The 14181-nt window shown below is 45.7% G+C and overlaps 1 protein-coding gene across 1 annotated transcript in view; it reads left to right on the top strand.

The window, feature by feature from the left end:
• BDH1 (3-hydroxybutyrate dehydrogenase 1) overlaps positions 1–13979 on the top strand; it is a 15090-nt gene extending 1111 nt beyond the window's left edge. Inside the window, exons 2-6 of the mRNA XM_009639770.2 lie at positions 1996–2068; positions 3518–3628; positions 8825–8966; positions 10553–10705; positions 12147–13979. Of these exons, the coding sequence (XP_009638065.1) occupies positions 1996–2068; positions 3518–3628; positions 8825–8966; positions 10553–10705; positions 12147–12616 (949 nt within the window). The 3' untranslated portion in view covers positions 12617–13979. The remainder of the gene's footprint in view (positions 1–1995; positions 2069–3517; positions 3629–8824; positions 8967–10552; positions 10706–12146) is intronic.
• The last annotated feature ends 202 nt before the right edge of the window (positions 13980–14181 follow it).

Here is a 14181-nt window from a genome sequence, read left to right as displayed (position 1 = left end):
ATCTGCTGTGGCCTTAAAAATACAAATTAATGCTTCACTAATTTAAAAAATTAATTTTCAGTGTATTCTTTTTTTTTTTTTCTTCTTTGGTTTTGCTTATTGTATATTTGTGCTTTGTGCCTCTTATACTCAGGGCAAAAATGTGTTGTGTTTTTTGTAGTACCCACAAGCTGCTAAACCTGAAATGGAAATCCAACTGTTCATCTGAAAGTCAGTGTGTTGCTATACCAGTATCTTAATGCATTGAGGTAGCATTTATACTTGACTCTTCAAGCTGAGGATTGCCTTTTTTGGTGTAACTGAACAAAAACGAATAGATGGTTACAAGCACAGACTCAATTCGAGGACCATCTGTGCGTTTTAAAAGTCTCAGTGTGGTCTCTAGAATTCAGTCATGCAGAATGACAAAAATGGCTCATGGTACATTAATGTACTGTGGGGGGGCTAACATCGCATATGCATCGTAGCTGTTTCCTCTCGTGACATTCCTGCATTAATGTACTGTGGGGGGGCTAACATCGCATATGCATCGTAGCTGTTTCCTCTCGTGACATCCCTGCTGATCAGCAGCCAGCATCTATTTTATGCCCTTGCCTTCAGGTCAAGGTGGGCAGAATGTCAAGTAGTTATTCTCTGCAGGCTATTGTTGTATGGAGTGCAGCAAACCAGTGCTCTGCAGAAACAGACATGCCACTGAAAAATAAAAATGAAGTTCATGCAACTAAAAGAAATGTTATGAAGATTTCTGGGCACTTTGAGACACACCAAGAAGCTTATTGTTGAGATAAAAGTTCCAGGCTAGGATTGCAGGTCGGTGTTGTTAACACAGACTTTGCCTGGGGACTGACCTTTGCAGCAATTACATTGGCTGCAGCTATTTCAAGAGCTGATTGGGCTTCAAAGCTAGAAAAAGAGCTAAACTGTTGCACGAAGGTGAGTGAACGCTGTTGCCTGGATTGTAAGTCAGCTCCTTTCCCACCTGGTTCAAAGCTTCTGCCCTAGCAGACCCTTTTTGTAGCCTTGTTTTCCCAAGATGCAGCTCAGAGGCCAGAGTGTCTGCAAATTGCTGCTTGCTGTAGCACAGGTCACCCTGGGAGCGCCTGTGATGTCTGAGCAGGAGATAATTGTGAATGATTATGCAAATTCACTTAGAAGACAGAAGAGTGGCCTGGAAGATAAGCTCTGCTGAAGGATAGATGCTGTTAGAGGGGCCAGAGGGTAGATGAAGGACCTAAGACAGTGTGATGATACTGGTAGCATAGCTTTTCTAAATAGAATCTCACTCCCTGGAAGGCATTGTTGCTTTGCTCTGGTCTGTCTTTGTGAACATGGTTTATATTCCTGGGGGGAGTGAGACATGCTACACAGAGGAGCTTCAGACCTGCATGGCAGGTATTGCTCAAAGTCATAGTGTCTCTTAGCTTAAACAGTTGCATATTGGGATATGAAATCTCAGAGCATCTAATGGGTAGTCACTGCAGAGGAAGAAGTGTCATCCAAAATGACAGAAGGGTGGAGCTGTGTGTAAAAGCAGTGAGATAGATCCAAGCAAATTCAGCCTTAGGCTGGATATCAGAGGCAATGCCACAGCAGAATACTTCCATCAGACAAATTAATAACTTCCCCTACCCCAGCTTTGTGCAACTCTGAGCATGTTGTTGCTGTTGGAAGTGAAAACACTGTACTGCCCATTTTGCAGGTGGAAGCAGCTTTGTGCCTCCAGGCTGGGAGCTATTTTAGAATTCTTGGTAATATCCAGACGGCTTCTGCAGCTGGAAATAGCATCAAGGTCTTTTCAGAAACAAATGTTTCATACTGTAGGAAACACAACAGGCTCAGGCTAAGGAGAACTGTAGACTGGATTCTGTCTTCTCAAATGACAGTCTATGTCATGTATATAGGCAACACTACATTCCTTTTCATGTGTATGCTGTAGCACCACGATACGGACAAGATAATCCATGCCCGATTGTTCTGTTTGTTTTTTTGTAACAGGCCTGTGCAAAGATTTTGCTTCCCTCTCTTGTCCCCATGTGGCAGCCGCTCTTATGCAAGTGAAGTTGATCAGGTGAGTGTGATTGTGGTTTCCAGGAACTAGTTCTGCTGAGCTGGGGCTTTAAAATCCCTGAAGCCTGGTGACCAAATTCTTCTTTCCGATTTGCCAGAAAGACTCTGAGCTGGACCTCTCCAGCATACTCTGCATTCTTTCCTAGCACAGAGCTTCCATTGACGTAGCACGGTACATGCTGCTAAGGATGGAAATAAACAATCAGACTAGTGGGGTTTTTCTATTTTTGGAACTCACTCAGCAGATGAAATCTTCCACCTTAGAGTGGAGGGAATTTGCATGACAGATTCTTAATAAAGCACTCTTTCTGGAGTATGGTTGTGTAAAGAGACTTAAATAAATCGGTGTGTCCTCACCTCTTGCTCTGGAGAGTGGCCCTCTTTAACAGCCCTTTATATGAAGGTGCTAGCTTGCCAGGAACAGTGCCATACAAAAGGAAGGGGATATTTTGCCTTCTCGTCTGTCTTGTGGCACAGAACTCAGCACTGTAGCAGTACTGGAGTATGCACCGCTAGCTCCATAAGCCTGGGACAGGGCCTCAGAGGGGTTTGGATATGGCCCTTGCATTGCTTCTCTGCTTCCAGTCCCTGTGTATGCTGGGTAAAGCCAAATTTCTAGTTTGTTAAAAGAGATGAATTGGAATTAATTGCAAGTAATTATTACCTAATCCCACCCACAGCAGCACCTTGCTGCATGTGTACTTGTTGCTGCTGGAATGTCCGACACACTGTGCAATTTTTAACCTGTCACTTAACTGCTGCCTCTTTTTGAGTTAGAAGAAGGGGTTTGGAGAAGGAAGGAGGTGTACTTCTCTTATTTAAATTGTAAGTTGGAAAAATAAGAAGACCAAAAAACAAACAAAAAGGCTGATGACCAACTGGTCTTCATTTCAAATATTAAACCCACTTGATTCTGCTTAGCTTTTAAAACCCAGCACTAGAGGGTTTACATGCTAGAGAGAGAAAGATGAGTGAGAAGTTGGTAAGGTTAACCCATACCCTTTCTTCAGTCAAGCTATCTTCCCCACACCCTATGGGCTGCATGGCACAGAATAGTTGACTTCTGCCTGCTTTGAACTTACAGGAACAGTTCCTACTGAAGGGAAAACATGTCTTGGGAGCTGTGGTATATTTTCAGATTTCAAGATGTATGTGGACTGCCATGGAATGGTGATTGGCTTGGGTCTCTTTGCCATGGGAGCCTGCCAGAGGTGCTAAACTTCTCTTTGTGTTGGGAGGACAGTGATCCTGTCTCACTGGAGTGAACTCAGTACGAAACCTCCGTTTCTTGTCTTCAGGAGGCACAGGGTGGCAGTAGCTGGCAGTGAGTGTAGAGAACGTCCCTGGAACAGACTGCTCCTGGCCAAGGACATGGTTTTGTTCTGTGCACTGCAAATCACTGATTTCAAATACTCAATTCCAATGTGTTTTGTTCTGTTCTGTTTTGCAGATTGGCAGCAGAGCTGTGCTTATAACTGGCTGTGACTCAGGGTTTGGATTTGCCTTGGCCAAGCACCTGCATGCCAAAGGCTTCATTATTTATGCTGGCTGCCTGCAAAAGGTAGGGGAAACAAAAACTGTATTCTTCACCTGTGGCACGTGCACAGACACATAGCAAATCCAATCTTCCCTCTCCACTCTGCACAGCTTTCAGCCAAGGAGAGAGAGGGTGGTTGGTAGCCCAAAGGGAAGACACAAGTGCTTGAATTTGATAGAGCATAACCTGGTCTAGACCAGAACCAGGACTGAATGGTGTCTAGGGAGGTTCTTATTTGAATCACAACACTGTGATCTGTTCCATTGGAACCCCACATCTAATTTTATAGGCTTATCCATAAGCAAATTTTGGGATCAGGTTGAGTCTGGACCTTTGACTTTGCTCTCAGACTATACATATTTACGCAGGGTTTGTTTTGATTAATTGTGGCATACACCAAGCCACCAGTGATTTTATGGCATGTGGTATGAGCATATTTTTCTATATTGATGAGTACAGCCGTGCCTCAGTGTGTATTGAGGGTCTCCTGAAATCACTGTGCCGGCGATAGAGTTCCACTCGTGCAAATGAGAGCAGAATCAAGCCACAAATAGCTTTGTGACGCAGTCTTGATACTCGCTAGGAGTGCTTTGTATGGCAGAGATGCCTGGTCATGGAGAACAGGAGAGAGCTTCAGCCTCTCTTTCCTTAGCACTGCTCTCTTTTTGGCTGCATAGCCATTTACCAAGAGAAACAAACTTACTCCTCGGGATGTCCTGGGGTGGGTCAGTTATTTTGACACTAATCTTTTAGCTCACTCATCACTATTAGATGTGTCTTGAATAGTTGTATTATTTAAAGAGAACTTTTCAGGTGTTTTTTTTAATGTTATAAATACTCTTCCTGCTGTTAATTTTTTCCATTATTACTAAGTTTTTCTTAAACTATTAGTTTCTTTCTGCTGTGTTTTTTCAAAAGAGAAGTTTGTGTTTCAATATCTCTGTCCCTTGTGGTATCTCAGCTTTGGGTCAAGGTTTATTTGTTAGCCTGGGCTCCCTCTACAGGCTTCACAGCAGAACAAGATGCTTCTTATAAACTGCTGCTTCTCAAAAGGTGTCAAGAAGAGAGAGGGTGTCAAGAAGAGAGAGGGTAGATGAGTACTTTTTTGGCAGATGTTTCTACTCAGCTTTTGTAACTAAAGATCAACAGTAGAGACCATAAGGACATTACAGACTTAAAAACCACTGTTTAGAATAATAGCCTGCCTCTGTGTTGACAGGAGCCAAAAATTAGAGAGCTGCAAAGTTACTTCTGGGTTTCACTTCCTCTGTCTGAACTGCCAGAAAGACCCAATTTTCTGTGAGCGTGTCTCGTCACTGAAACCTCCCTTCCATTTTGGTGTTTTCAGTATTCATTCTACTGAATGCATGTTGGTGGAAAATCTTGGCCTCTGACAATTTTAGCATAAGCTGACATGCAGCAGCATGCCAGAACTTTTTTAGGCTTTGATCAATATTTATTTCCTCGCCAAAAATCAGCAGAAAGCTTTGCTGTGTTACTGTGTAATTAAATACTCCTTCTTTAGCTGGACTCACATCCATCTTCCAAAAATCTGTGTGACTATGGCAAGACTGGTAACAGCAGTTGTCATCAGAAAAACACTGTAAAATGCCAAAGCTCCTTATTTAAAAGTTGGCTTCCTGTGTGTCTTCAGGACATATACTTTATTTAGAACTGCTCTGTAGAACTAAAGCAACTCCAGGAGACTGAGCTGATTTATCGTCATCCCACAGGTTTCACTAGCAAAACCATAAGCAGAATTCTGGTCAGAGTGTAGTTGTTGCTGATGCTGATTTTAGGGGCAGGAAAAAGCCTGGTGTGGTTTTAGATGCTAGATAGAAGTGGAGGTAGAAATAAGAAGCATCATCTTTTGCTTGGGTATATTTGACTTAGCCCTGACAGAGAGGAAATGACTATGAAACTTGAGTGTTATTTTCATGGGACTGTTTTTCTCAGCACACCTGCATGTCAGAAGCATACTCCAGCTTGGGGAGCCATCGTGTCCTCAGGATATGCACTGTTCTGAGGAACATCATGTCCTTATTGCAGATTAAAAGTGTGTGCAGTGCTGACTCTTCATCAGGAAAGGTTTCCTAGAGTGGCGAGATCCTGAGCGCCTGACTGTATTTCTACAGAAGGAAACCTGAGAGAGGTGTTTAGAGTCACGACTGAGGGGAGTCCAAGGGTGGATCTGGGCTAACGGTGTGCTGTTTCACACACAGTTTCTTCCTAACATTTTCACTGGCAAATATATTCAAGTGAGAGTTGAGTTGATGCTTCGTTGCCAAAAGACAGTGGTAGACTGGATCCGATGAACGATCACACTGCAGCTGTCTTATTTTTTCCTCTTTGGTTAATAGCTGGAGGAGCCAGTTGACACAAGATGAAGAAGGTATTTTTCCATCAGTATCTGTTACCAGTGGACATATGTGATGTTTGTCACGGCTGTCAGGAGTGTGGTGGAACCCCTGTTTGCTTTGCTTTGTGTTGCTCAGGCCTGCTGGGGCTTGCAGGGAGATGAGATGGCAGAGGTTATCTCAGCAAGCCAGCATGCAGGCCAGTTACTGTAGGGCTCAACAAGAGTGCTCAGAGCCACAGGGTGTTAAATACCACTTCAAAGGTACACTGATAAAGATAGAAGCTGAAGCCCATGGGCCCCAGAGGGCAACCATGGGAAGAGGAAGATGAGGCAGTGGTGTGCTTTTTCAGTATGCAAGAGCTGGGCCCTCTTGCCATGGGGGCAGTGGACCCTGGGTCTGACAGCAGAGATGTACTGGTCTCTTGGCATAGCATGAGACAGTCCTTCCACTGCTGCGTATGGGCCCAGGGGTTGTGGGACAGGCTGCATCCCGTGCCAGGAGAGCATGACACAATCACAGGGTGCCTGACTTAAACACCACCCATCCACCCTATCTGAAGAGCCAACCGGCCCTGTGGGTCTGGGTAAATGCCCAGAGTCCAACTCTTGGCCAGGATCACAGCCCCAAGAGTCCCTGTCCAAGCACGCAGCTGTGTGTGGGTGGGAAGGCAGGAGGGATGTTGGCTTGCTGAGCCAGCCCTTACAGGGAGGAAGAATAGGATGCTGTGAAGGCCTCAGTAGAGCTTACGAGGCCTCTGAGGCTGGTGTGTTGCTGTGGCCGAGATTTTGCAGCACCTTGCAGACCTGGGACTGGGGAAAGAAGCACCTGGGCCTTACTGTTCTTCCTCTTCCCTTTAATTATACCTGCTCTTTCCAAAGGACTTGCATGCTTGCATTTGCTGATTCCCAATTAGTGTTCCCACATGTGCCACTTGTATGCTTTTCAATGCTTTGTCATACACACTGGCTTCGGCACCACACGGCTTTTGAGTGAGCAGCAAATGGCACAAAACTCTACTTTGAGTCACCATTAAAAGCAAACACCACTAAGCTGTGCATGGGACTTTTAACTGCTCCATTTTGTATGCGTTATGCTTCTGTGTGAAGAGAATGCAGCAGATGCCTTCTCTTAAGGACAAACACTAACTGGTATTAACAGTCTGCAGTGGAATAAGGAAGGATGGCAAAGAAGACAGAGGTGACATCAGGTACTTAAGTTAGCGAACTGTCTGTGAGCACAGCGGGTAAGCCCAGGAATGAGAGGAGTGAAGAAGTGTTTTGGAAGACCAGGTGGCACACAGACAGGGGTGTGTATGGCCACTGTTGTGTGGTATGTAAAGCGTGATGTCTGAAGGGGACTCTGACTTTGCAGGGGCAAATGGGCAGCCTGGGTTCAGACTGCAGAGATGAGCACCATCTCATTGACAACTGACCACTGACAGTCTCTGACAGGGAGTGCCTATGGCTCGAGGTGTTTAGAATGAGCTAATGTCATTCAACTGTCAGGAACCACCCCTGCCATGAAGAACTGACCTTTTCCAGGTCAGAGTAAAAAAAGCTATCCAAAAAAGCCTTGTCTATCACACCTGCCTTGTAAAAGCTCAGGAGTGAATGATGCTTGCCTGCTGATGCTGACACAGCGAGTGGGGCTGCCTGGAGGGTTGAGTGATAGGGGCTGAAGGGTTGAGCAGCCATCAGATGATCCTGTGGGACACGCTCCATGGCTAGCCTGCTAATGGGGAGTAAAAGACTTCTGGGTGAGGGATGGCCTTGTTAGGGGACAGAGGCAGTTTCTTAAAGACAGGGATGTTCCCAAAACGTGATTATTTTCAGCGCTAGACTACACCACCCTCTACAAAAGCACCCTGGAGTGGCCAGCACAGATCAGTAGCTTATAACCACGGGAGTGATTCAGGGATAGTCCAAACTCATATTAATATCCCATCTCTGTGTCTTGGAGGCACCACAGCCAGGGTTCACCACTGTGAAGGAACTAGCTCTGGGCATGGTGGCCTTGTTGCTAGCAGCATCTAGGCCACGTGAAAGGTATCTCGGGGCTTGCCCGCAGTAACATGGCTGGGCTTTGAGTGGATATGTGTATACTGGGGGAATCTGGTTTTCTGAGCTGAGAAAAAAGGAGTTGAGATGAGAAATGAGGGTGAGAAAAAGCTCATGGGGGGAGACAGAGAAGAGAGCAAGATGCTGGAAAAGATGCCATGGGGAATTGTTAGCAGACAAGCTGGCCAGGCACCTGATGATCGGACTCTGTAGGATCCATTGGAGGCAGTAGGTAGGTTTCCAAGCAGTAGGAGCTATGTGCGTAGATCAGCTGAAGGGAGAGAACAGTGGGCAGGCAGTCTCTCTTCTAGAACTGTCACTCCCAGAGCTGGCAATGTAACTGAGAAGCATGTGCAACATACACGTGCAGCCACTCACGGGCTGTTTTGTACCATACCCCTGACAAGCTATTTGCTGTGCCCTGCATGCAAGCCAAAGTGAGGACAGCATCACATTCCCACCACTGTGGTAGTGGGGCATAGCTTGATCTCGGGAGTTCGTACTGGGCAGAAATTGCCTTGCTGGGGCAGATCCAGCTCTGGCTGCTTTCTTGGTGGTTGAAGCAGTTTGTATCGGTTGACTTGGTGGCAAGGCTCGTGGTCAGATGGAGATGGTCGAGGGACGGTGTTCCACTGCAGGAGCAGCCCTGTCTGTTCCCCTTCCTCTTAGAGCTGCAGGACTGTCCTGATTATTCTGTGACTGCCCTGGGCACTCTTTTTTGCTTGATTTGATGGTTGCTATGCATTTGATCTTCTACACAAGCTCTTTGGCCAGATTCAAACCAGCATTTTCTTCCCCTCTAGGACAAGGGAGATGGTGGCTCCAAGGATCTGGACAACATGAACAGTGATAGAATGAGAACTGTACAGCTCAATGTTTGTGACAGCAAAGAAGTGGACCGAGCAGTGGAGCATGTGAACAGCAGCCTGGAGGACCCAGAGAAAGGTAGGTGCATGCAATGGGCTCTAAGGTCTCATAGATGGCAAGAGCTCCCTCAGCTGGGCTCTGAGAGCATTTTCAGGGCATATTTCAAAAGCTGAGCGTATGATTGAAGGGCACAAAGCTTTGAGGAGCAGCAGCACAGAGCAAGTGGCCTGTTAAAATGTTGTGCCGTATCAGAAAGCAGCTTCCCACTTAAGACAGCATGTACAAAGAAAACTGCTTTTTTCTCCACTAGCTCCTATAGGGACATTAGCAGAAATCAGGGTGGTGTTCAAGGCTCTGGGATTAGTGCTTTATTCCTGTGACCAGAAATTTATTATGGTGACTCCTTTTATGTTGTAAAACCTGCCCAGTGCCCAAAGACTTGGGGATTAGCAATGGAAATGTCTCCCCCAAACTTTCAAAAGGCAAAGGAAATGGAGAAGTTTTCCAAAGGATTTCCCATGAAGACAGATGAGTGTCATTAATGTATTGCAGATACTGCCTTATATTATATATTTCAGAGTTCAGGGCGTAGCTGTTACTGACTTTCTTAGCCTGCCTACCTCATTCTGCTGAGGTGATGACAGCAAATCCTGCTTCAGCACTGTGAAAATCCTAGTTGCTCATGCATTCCTTTCCACCCTTTGGTGAACTACATTTTTTCTCCTAAAGAACTGCCACACTTCAACCCATGAAGGTTGTTTAAAAGCAGAACAACCAGTAATGTTTTATTTTGGATTTTGCATAAGCCTATTTCTTTTACTTTATATTCAATTTTTATGTATGGGTCTTCTATTTAATTTAAGTTTGCTAGCCCTGTATTCTCAAGCATAGGCCAGGATGAAGTTACCTTTTCTGGGCTGCTGCTGAGAACACAGATCTGGGCACAGTCAGTCAACAGATAACAGTGAGTTTTTCTAAACAGCAGAGAGAACCCGTTCCAGACCTTTCTCAGTCTGTTTCCTGTGCAACTATAATATTATTAGAAGTGAGTTAATTTTATTCCAAATTTCTTTTAAATTTTTCTTTTCATTGCCAAATGAGTTGGTAGCTTCAGTTTTTGTCATCTTGGTTGCAGCAGAATAAGAGGGAGAGGCCGTGGCATGTGTGCCCACCCGTGTCCACTCATGCCCACATCTCCCTTCCCAGCATTGCAGACATTGTAGTTCTTATGGTGACACAAGGGATTTTATTTTGAAAGAATTACTCTTCTGTTTATTACAAGGTCTTTCCTGTTCTTATTATTTGCATTTAGAGACTATATTTTGATTCTTTTAAAAAATCATGGTGGATAAAAAGAGAATGGCAAGGAGAACAGCTTAGACAAGGCTGAAGTTCTCCGTTTGCTGGCCCAGAACTTCCCGGGAAGCCTTATTCACGGTACTTTGTGGCCACAGTGTTGGGCAGTACAGGCAGATCCTGATTGTGGTTATATTTGCTCAGGAGGCTGAAGTTCACTCTGGGCTCTCTTCTGTCTGGCTTTCATCTTTACAGGTTTTAATGAAAAGCTCTATTGTGTGGTCCCTTAATCTATTAGCAAGGCCTCTTCGAAGCTGCTCTCATTAGCATCCCAGAGGGAAAGCTTTCTGTGTGATTTTGTCTTCCAGGACTCTGGGGACTGGTTAACAATGCTGGGATCTCCACATTTGGGGAGGTAGAGTTCACCAGCATGGACACCTACATGGAAGTAGCTGAAGTGAATCTGTGGGGGACTGTACGAACCACCAAGGCTTTCCTCCCACTCATCCGGAGGTCAAAAGGTGAGTGATCTCCTCTGGACTGGCACTCCTTGGAGCAGGTCCCCTGTCCTGCTCCACGTCTTGCTGTGTTAGAGGCCAAAAGGTCTATTAAGCTTCCCTCTGCACCGTTGGCCACCCTCGTACCTTTACAGACAGAACATAAGCCACAGCATACACACAAATGGCAGATTTCCTAACCGCTCTGAGTTACACAGCAAAGCAGCAGTCCTGAAAACCAGTTGTTATTTCTCTTTCCCATCTGTGCTGCCTTCTCCTGCAGCATCCCACACAAGATCTGATCTGTCATACCTTCTTTTACCTGTTCAGAAGCTGCAGCTCACCATATATTCCAGTGCCAGGAGCAATCCTCCCTCTGTACAAAAACAGCTGTGCCAGTGCTGGGCAGGGTGGGCAGCAGCAGTGTATGTTGACATGCATGTTGCAGAGCAGTTGTCAGCTGTGCGCTGTGTTACTGTGGGAGCTTGTAACCTATGAGAGGTGGGGTTTGTACAGAAAAGGAACACAGACCTGGAGCTCACATGGGTCTCAGCAAAAGGGGCAAAAGCTTTCCTGTACCGGGGCCAACTACCTGACTAAATGAGAATATTTTTTACACTTGAGGCATTCACAGACGTTAACAATGTTGGTTTTGTGGTCCTGTACTGCAGACCTGGGGGCTGTATGTGTCCCAGGGAGCATTTCTTACACCATGGAAAGGTATCCACTTCTGTGGTCAAAGTTTCTCTTTCTAACCCAACTCAGCAATGAACGCTGATAGAGCAGAGAACTGCAACCTCTGATTAGACTGCAGCATCCACAGTCTCCTACCTTCAGTCTCCCCAGCCAAAATGGATGGCTTCTGGAGAGGAGAAAGGCCCGAGCTCTGTGCCTGAGGCCACAATCCAGCTGTCACACAGAAAAGGGTGCATTGGACTTAGACTGCTCTGCCATTTGTGGTGCAGAAGCAATCCATTCCTTTTTAAGAGGCAGACACTGTAAGCCACCATTGGGCTCCTAGATTTTGTGCCTTTTGACTTGCAAATAAACAGACTCAGCCTTTGTGCCAGAGGCTTTCTCTGCTGCAGCTTCCTTTTGTCTGGGCTCAGCCCTGACTGCTGCTGAGCAATCCTGTTTGCCACTGTGCAGGTTCTGTCTGGTGTCTTCTGTGTTCCCCATAGCACTGAGCTTTGTGTGTCACCGCATGCCTGTGCCTCAGCTACAGTGAGCCAAGGAGCACAAGCACGGGCTTGTTCTCCTGCCTGAAGGCCATTGCATAGGGCAGCAATGCACAGATAGAGCCACCCGCAGGTCTGCCAGGCAGCCCTTGCAGATATGCAGTGGGTGGGTGTATGCACATTTGGGAATCTGTTGAGTGGTGTGTGGTGTGTGTCGGGTATCAGCTTTGGATGATGCCACAGTATGGTACCACAGCTCAGCCGTGCTTTGCCTGGCCTCTGCCTAGGTCGTGTGGTGAACATCAGTAGCATGATGGGTCGGATGGGCAGTCCTGCCCGGTCACCGTATTGCATCACCAAGTTTGGTGTGGAAGCCTTCTCCGACTGCCTGCGGTACGAAATGCAGCCCCAGGGAGTAATGGTCAGCATTGTGGAGCCTGGCAACTTCATCGCTGCCACCAACCTGTACAGCCCCGAGCGAATCAAAGCCATAGCCGACAAAATGTGGGATGAGCTCCCTGAGATAGTACGCAAAGACTACGGCAGGAAGTACTTCGATGAGCAGGTCAGCAAGATGGAGACGTACTGCAACAGTGGCTCGACAGACACCTCGCCGGTCATCGAAAGCGTTGCCCATGCGCTCACCTCCACCACCCCCTACACCCGCTACCACCCCATGGATTACTACTGGTGGCTGCGCATGCAGATCATGACACACATGCCTGCTGCCATCTCAGATCGGCTCTATGTCTATTGAGGCCTCATGCTCCTAGGCTACCCAGGTGGGAAATTTGTTTTAAAGAGAGCATTGTACACACTTCCCATTAGTTGTTTTTAAATTTTTCTAACCTCATTTCAGAGTACTGTATTTTAGCTCTAAAGGGTTCATTTAAACATCTGACATAACCTAAAGGGCAGTAATTTGCAAGGGATGCTTCATAGGCAGGAATATGTTATGTTTGTGCAGGGACATTGATTCTTTGCTATTTATTTCATGCAATCTTTTTCTTTTTTTCACCTCAAACGTCAGGTTAAAATCATTATTTAAACTGCAATTGCTCTGAAGTGTTTTCAGAATAATTTCTGCTGATGGCCGAACACAGTCTGCACAATTCCTGCCTAGGATGCAGCCTTCACACCATAAAACAGAGGCCCTCCATGCTGTAACGGCAAACCACTGCCTCCTGATGACAGAGTGTCCAACAGACTTTTCCAGGCCTGGTCACAGTAGCCCAAGGCAGAGCAGAGACTTCTTTAATTTGAGGATCAGAACTCAAAATGCTCGAGATGCTGAACTGACCAACTGACCCTGTCCCTTTCTCTCTTAGAATTATACTGATGAAACCTTAGAGAAAAGGAACCAGTCTGCTTTTCTTGCATGCTTTCTTGCAAAGGAGTTCAATGATCCAGGGACTCAATCCTGCAGATCTTTCCCACAGGAGTTTCTTACTCATATGAGCATTCCCATGAATGTGAGCAGCTTTACGCACAGGACCGCAGGCATCAGGATTGGCCCGTAGTAACATTTCTCTTCTCTTTAACAGTAATTGAACATCAACTCCAGACTTAGTTTGGAGAAGAGTTTCACTCCAGCTCCTATAATTAGTGAGGATCACTGCTGAGCGGAGGGAAGCAGGGAGGGTTGTAGTCACATCAGTGAATGCCATTCTCACCAGGGACCTCAGTGCCACACTGAAGTATTTGTACAGCACCTTGCACAGAAGGGCCTCAACCCTGACCAGGGCCTCCAGGCACTATTGCAGTTCAGGTGATGGTAACAGTAATAACTTCCATGGAAGGAGTCACTGAGCTGAAATACATCTAACATGACATAAATCTAACAGAACGTCCATGACAACAAAGTTAACTTTAAGAGCAGTTTAGTTTCCATGATGGTTGTTTACATGTCTGAGAAACATTTGTTTTGTACTGTAAGAAAAGAAAAAAAAAAAACATAGAAGATCCTTTTGTAGGAAAATGCAGAAAGAGTTAATTTTTTTTAAGGTTGAAAGGCAAAAACCAAACAAGTAATTAAAATACCATTGTTAGCAAAGTTAAAGAGAAGGGATCTCATGCGCTCTAGTAACATACCGTGACATGATCAAACTCCTTTGGCTTAATAAATGTATACATGAATGGTAACAAAATTCAGAGGCTCCCTCTCTTTATTTTTTTAATATTTAAGGTCAAAAGCTTACATTTGTTACTGGTGGTTTTTTTAATTTGGTGAGGTTCATCCCTGTTCTGCATACACACTGCATTCAGAGGCTGATTTGCAGTCTTGGGCTTTCCGTGTCCGTGTTGGATAGTGCAAGGCTTCCT

The sequence above is a fragment of the Egretta garzetta genome, unplaced genomic scaffold (genome assembly GCF_000687185.1).
Source record: "Egretta garzetta isolate BGI_Z169 unplaced genomic scaffold, ASM68718v1 scaffold425, whole genome shotgun sequence".
Lineage (NCBI taxonomy): Eukaryota > Metazoa > Chordata > Aves > Pelecaniformes > Ardeidae > Egretta > Egretta garzetta.
Note: the sequence above shows the minus strand (reverse complement) of the source record. Positions and strands in the feature narration are given on the sequence as shown.